This window comes from Acipenser ruthenus, chromosome 4, assembly GCF_902713425.1.
Source record: "Acipenser ruthenus chromosome 4, fAciRut3.2 maternal haplotype, whole genome shotgun sequence".
NCBI classification, from domain to species: Eukaryota; Metazoa; Chordata; class Actinopteri; order Acipenseriformes; family Acipenseridae; genus Acipenser; species Acipenser ruthenus.
In genome coordinates this window covers 105412222-105419039 of record NC_081192.1, presented here as the reverse complement: position 1 = coordinate 105419039, position 6818 = coordinate 105412222, and the positions used below count along the sequence as shown (strand labels likewise).

The window sequence follows — 6818 nt, the reverse complement described above, 5'->3', positions numbered from 1 at the left end:
GATCATGAATACGAGAGCGCCTCTTAACACAATGGTTATTAACACAGCATCCCTACGTGCAGCAACGATGCTGCAGCGGGGTAACAGTGATTATGAATACGAGAGCGCCTCTTAAAACAATGGTTATTAACACAGCACCCCTACGTGCAGCAACGATGCTGCAGCGGGGTAACAGTGATTATGAATACGAGAGTGCCTCTTAACACAATGGTTATTAACACAGCACCCCTACGTGCAGCAACGATGCTGCAGCGGGATAACAGTGATTATGAATACGAGAGCGCCTCTTAACACAATGGTTATTAACACAGCACCCCTACGTGCAGCAACGATGCTGCAGTGGGGTAACAGTGATTATGAATACGAGAGCGCCTCTTAACACAATGGTTATTAACACAGCACCCCTACGTGCAGCAACGATGCTGCAGCGGGATAACAGTGATTATGAATACGAGAGCGCCTCTTAACACAATGGTTATTAACACAGCACCCCTACGTGCAGCAACGATGCTGCAGCGGGGTAACAGTGATTATGAATACGAGAGCGCCTCTTAACACAATGGTTATTAACACAGCACCCCTACGTGCAGCAACGATGCTGCAGCGGGGTAACAGTGATTATGAATACGAGAGCGCCTCTTAACACAATGGTTATTAACACAGCATCCCTACGTGCAGCAACGATGCTGCAGCGGGGTAACAGTGATTATGAATACGAGAGCGCTGCCCTACATGATAAACGCAGCAGCAAAGTTCCTGTTCCTTTCACCACAAGGGTGCTCCCGAAGCCAAAGTGTTCTCTCAGGAGGCGTTCCTATCCTCGGAGACGGCTGTATTTGATTACCTTAATGTAGGTACTGTTTCTAAGTGACACAGTTGTAAAAAAAAAAAAATCTATGAATTCTGTACAGTCTACTTCTAACACTCTTTAGTAGTGTTGTAAAATCAAATCAAACGTTTTGTCTTATAAACGTAACGTCCTGATGTGCAATTTTCAAAGCTCTCCTGGTTTCAGTTAGAGGTGCAGAAACACTCTTCCAAATGATTTGTGGTAATTGTAGCAAAGCCCTTATTATTTTATTATTATTATTAATTAATGATTACATAGTTTCCTCCAGTTTTAACTGATTAACAGAACCACTGCTCTTTGACAATATAACATGCTTTCATTGCAGTACCTCCTTATCCAGTCAATGATAATGATCCTTTTTAAAAACTGCATCAATAAATAACATAAGCTGTTTAATCTACTGGTCTTGTGTTTACTTTATTATTCAGCATCATAGGAGATTATGTAACTATTATTCAGCATCATAGAAGATTATGTAACTATTATTCAGCATCATAGGAGATTATGTAACTATTATTCAGCATCATAGGAGATTATGTAACTAGAGTTCTTTTTTCATCCGGTTCCTCATTTGCAAACTGTATCATTCTCACCTATTAGACACAAATGTACTGGATGTGTGATCCAGCACAAATAAACCCCTGGGTATAGTGCATAGTGTATATCTGACAAGTGCGCGGAATACTGTAAATACAACAAATTAAAAAAATGCACTCACCTTTAGAGGAGCTCACTTTCAATCCACCTCAGGTTTGTCATTTCAATGTACTGTTTCTCATCAGCTGCATTAATAAACGCTGCCTGATTCATGATGTGTTTTGTTAGTTCCCATCACTTGAACTGGTTTTGTTTTCAGTTACGCCTCAGCAGTGATGTGTGTGAACTTTTCTTGGGGACCCTCTTTGCGTATCTGTAGCGTAGCAGTCTGAATGTCTTCAAGCTGTGTTTCCTCCCTCGTTTCAAAATGCTTCAGCAAAGCTTACAGTAGATGATAAATGATCTCATTCATGCAAGTTTAAATGACCTGTTGCAGTGCTATACCTTAATTGGTAACACTTCAAAACAATGGTCACAAATTCATAACGAATTCCGGTTGAATACTGTGGATTGAATTACCCATATTCATTCCATGTTTCTTTGTAACACAATGTTGATCACATGTATAAGGCATGCATTGATGCATGAATGAAGAGATTGTGAGAAGTGTGTCTTATTTTATCACCGTTTAGAATTCTTAAAGTTCTGACGGGACTTTAAAGTCCCATTTACCAAAAAAAAAAATGTTGTCCTGTTCTCATGTATACTCAGTAAAGGAGTTCCTTTTTGAATTACATAACTTAATTTCACATTCTTCAGGACTGAAAGGGTTACTCTGCGACTATGAGGGCCCTGTGCGTGTTTATATTGGTTTGATTTATTAGGGAGCCACTCTTACCACTCTCAAAATATCTGACAATTCACATTTTTAGATGTAAAATATTTTATTTTGTAAATGCTCCTAAATCTTTTTACACAAATTCCAAACCCATAACACTCTGTATACTTCAAAAAGGCTTCATTTTTTAACATTAGTTACTATTATACAGGAAAAACAAAAAAAAGACAACTGTGGGACAAATACTGGTAGATTGTTTCAATATTGTACAAGGAGAAAAATATCCATGAAACAAATTTCATACAGCTATTCGTCAAGAAAAATATATACAATTGATTTTTCTGAAAGGTAAAAAATCCATCATGCCATATACATTACAAGTTCAAGACTGCGTCTTGGAATACCAACAGCTTTACAGTCCACTGGATTTGCACACACAAAATAAAACTTCATATCAAACTAAATGGCTTGTTAAGTGTCAGTCAGTACCAGAGGGTTTTTTTTTCTTTTTAAAAGTACGAAATTAAAAGCTGGTCTGGTTCAAATGTAGTTACTTCTCTGCCAGCCAAAACAAAACAGTGTTTGTTTATTTATATATAAAAAAGAAATGTAAACAAAAATAATGCATACAAACACTTTCTTTTTTTCATAAATTGTCATCTGTATTCCAAAACACCTCATCCTTCAGCATGTAAGCATAATTACAACTCAATTGTTATTTTCTTTCAATCGATACTCATAGACTGAAGCCCTTAACTACATAACTAGTCTGCATAATTGAGAACGAAAGATTATCTAGTCTTGCCTATTCATGTTAAAATAAGCTTCCAAACTCATTTTGTGTGGTTTTAAACCTAAATTCACAGTTCTAATCCCCCCCCCAAAAAAAACAAACACAACAACTTGACTTAAGGATGTCACAATCATTTTGCGATCAAAACAATTTACTTGACGTCTTGATTAGACGTTGTAAGAACTTTTCAACAATTTTAAAGTTGATAAGGAAACTTTTTTCAAGTGGTCAGAAGACATTTCTATCACAATTACACTGTTCTATTAAATCTAAATACAACAACAAAATCTTATTGATGTGAACATTCACACGTTTTCTATACATCATATTTATACTGTCAACAACATCATGACACCCTTTAGAGAAATCTGTCAATCACCCAAAACAGATGCAAAATTAAGGTAGCATTTGGTCAATAACTTTTCTATATATTTTTTTTTTTATACCATTTTCTCCAAAATATTTACACTTTGTACAAAAGTAACAGGGTTTGTTAAATCTGCAGGCAACGGCAGCAGCTCCACTTTCTTTTAACTATTTTATTTATTTTTTATTTTAAAAATAGCTTCATTCACTTACCCAGTAATAAATACAAAAATGTTTCTCTTATTATACAGAAATCAAAAAACAACATTAAACTGACTCATGGAATCAAGTATTTAAATGTTTTTTAGTGCAAGTTAAATTTTCCCTTAGCTGTATCCCTAAGGAAGTCATCTGGGTACATTCCCTGTTCAGTGGTGTCTGCGTCTTTATTATTTCAATATATATTTGAAATAGAGGGCCTGCCCCTTTTTATCAAATAAGGCCGTGGCCAGCACTGTGTATCCTCCACATTAGCTGGTGAATTCTTTTCTACATTCATATTCTCCCACCCTTTCCCGCTATTCCCCATTCCTCCACTTGACAGGCTTTCTGCCTATATGATTTCTATTGGTTAGCCCGGAACACTGGAGAACAAAAGACAACACACACACACACACACACACTCCACCCTGTCTTCAGTGTCAAGACCCTCTTCCAAAGGACAAGCAAGCCTGAGGAAACTGCTTGGAATGCAATCTTAGTTCATCCACTTTCTGCAGTTCACAGCTCCACAGTGACAAGGAATCTTGTGCTGGTCATCTTCAAAATCAAACTTGTAGTCGTAACAAAGCTGAAAAATAAATAAATAAAAGCACCTGATGAGCCCTGTGAAGTGCCCCACCCAGCCCATTCCAGACAGGTGCCATGCTGAGGCACTAGGGAGGCCACACTCCACAATAAAGCACCTGATGAGCCCGGTGAAGTGCCCCACCCAGCCCATTCCAGACAGGTGCCATGCTGAGGCACTAGGGAGGCCACACTTCACAATAAAGCACCTGATGAGCCCTGTGAAGTGCCCCACCCAGCCCATTTCAGACAGGTGCCATGCTGAGGCACTAGGGAGGCCACACTCCACAATAAAGCACCTGATGAGTCCTGTGAAGTGCCCCACCCAGCCCATTCCAGACAGGTGCCACGCTGAGGCCCTAAGGAGGCCACACTTTGATTAATCTCTGGAGCCAGCATCACACTTCAGCCATCAACACCGGGCCAATAGGAAATCCACGTTACCTGGAGGAAAGGTGCTGAAGACTCATATATTACAGTAAAACTATGTCTTGGTTGGTCCCCACCACTGCAATCTCATTGTATCTTGCAGAACACCGATTCCAATATTAGTATGAAGTAAATAAGTTACTCTCACCTTATAAAAATCTATTTTTTTTTCTTTGAACAGGATCTTAAAAAAACTGTCCATCCTTCCTGTTCCAGTTTCCGAAGGGTATGTTTTTGTATGTCAAGAAAGGGGATCATATAGCTAGCGGTATACAGTGTCAATATATAAATCTGACTGCTATTAATACAGAGTGTGAATAACCCAAGTGATTTGATCAGGAGCTGGTTTCCATTGACAATCATACTCTGCCCGGGACATTACAACATGGTGATAATATGTGGAGCCTGACATTAACAGGAGTGACATTAAAAAAATAAATAAATAAATAAAAACAAACTTGATGAAATTAGTTTAGGAGAAAAATAATGTGGAAACGCTTGAAAAAGTAAATCTGTGTCTGTTACCACGCAGTTTACTGAAGCGACAGTCTGACGATGTGTAGCTGGGTGAACGCTATTCCTTGCATTATCAGCATCATCTGTGTCTGTTACCACGCACTTTACTGAAGTGGCAGTCTGACGATGTGTAACTGAGTGAACGCTATTCCTTGCATTATCAGCATCATCTGTGTCTGTTACCACGCACTTTACTGAAGCGACAGTCTGACGATGTATAACTGGGTGAACGCTATTCCTTGCATTATCAGCATCATCTGTGTCTGTTACCACGCACTTTACTGAAGCGACAGTCTGACGATGTATAACTGGGTGAACGCTATTCCTTGCATTATCAGCATCATCTGTGTCTGTTACCACGCACTTTACTGAAGCGACAGTCTGACGATGTATAACTGAGTGAACGCTATTCCTTGCATTATCAGCATCATCTGTGTCTGTTACCACGCACTTTACTGAAGCGACAGTCTGACGATGTGTAACTGGGTGAACGCTATTCCTTGCATTATCAGCATCATCTGTGTCTGTTACCACGCACTTTACTGAAGCGACAGTCTGACGATGTATAACTGGGTGAACGCTATTCCTTGCATTATCAGCATCATCTGTGTCTATTACCACGCACTTTACTGAAGCGACAGTCTGACGATGTATAACTGGGTGAACGCTATTCCTTGCATTATCAGCATCATCTGTGTCTGTTACCACGCACTTTACTGAAGCGACAGTCTGACGATGTATAACTGGGTGAACGCTATTCCTTGCATTATCAGCATCATCTGTGTCTGTTACCACGCACTTTACTGAAGCGACAGTCTGACGATGTATAACTGAGTGAACGCTATTCCTTGCATTATCAGCATCATCTGTGTGTTACCACGCACTTTACTGAAGCGACAGTCTGACGATGTATAACTGAGTGAACGCTATTCCTTGCATTATCAGCATCATCTGTGTCTGTTACCACGCACTTTACTGAAGCGACAGTCTGATGATGTGTAACTGGGTGAACGCTATTCCTTGCATTATCAGCATCATCTGTGTCTGTTACCACGCACTTTACTGAAGCGACAGTCTGACGATGTATAACTGAGTGAACGCTATTCCTTGCATTATCAGCATCATCTGTGTCTGTTACCATGCACTTTACTGAAGCGACAGTCTGACGATGTGTAACTGGGTGAACGCTATTCCTTGCATTATCAGCATCATCTGTGTCTGTTACCACGCACTTTACTGAAGCGACAGTCTGACGATGTATAACTGGGTGAACGCTATTCCTTGCATTATCAGCATCATCTGTGTCTGTTACCACGCACTTTACTGAAGCGACAGTCTGACGATGTATAACTGGGTGAACGCTATTCCTTGCATTATCAGCATCATCTGTGTCTGTTACCACGCACTTTACTGAAGCGACAGTCTGACGATGTATAACTGGGTGAACGCTATTCCTTGCATTATCAGCATCATTAGTACTTTCCTCACCTCCTGTCCTCTATGAATTCTCTGGTTAGAGCTGATGATGATTTTGTGTCCCTTTTCAAAGGTCACCACTTCCGCCACGCAGTTCGGTGCACAAGAATGGTTGATATACCTTCAAAAAAGAAATAGTAACTCAGAGATGCTAAATTATATGTTTTTTTTCCCTTTGAAAGAGAATACACGTTGTATATAAAGAAAAAGAAAAAATACCTCTAATA

The 6818-nt window shown here is 39.5% G+C and overlaps 1 protein-coding gene across 17 annotated transcripts in view; it reads right to left on the bottom strand.

Moving 5' to 3' along the window:
• Positions 1 to 2312: 2312 nt before the first annotated feature.
• Positions 2313 to 6818, bottom strand: part of kmt2ca (lysine (K)-specific methyltransferase 2Ca) — a 146393-nt gene continuing 141887 nt past the window's right edge. For all 17 annotated transcript variants that reach the window (XM_059023332.1, XM_059023333.1, XM_059023330.1 and 14 more), the window contains 2 exons: positions 6604 to 6712; positions 2313 to 4174 (listed from right to left, as the gene is read on the bottom strand). In XM_059023332.1, the coding sequence (XP_058879315.1) occupies positions 4082 to 4174; positions 6604 to 6712 (202 nt within the window). In that variant the 3' untranslated portion in view covers positions 2313 to 4081. The remainder of the gene's footprint in view (positions 4175 to 6603; positions 6713 to 6818) is intronic.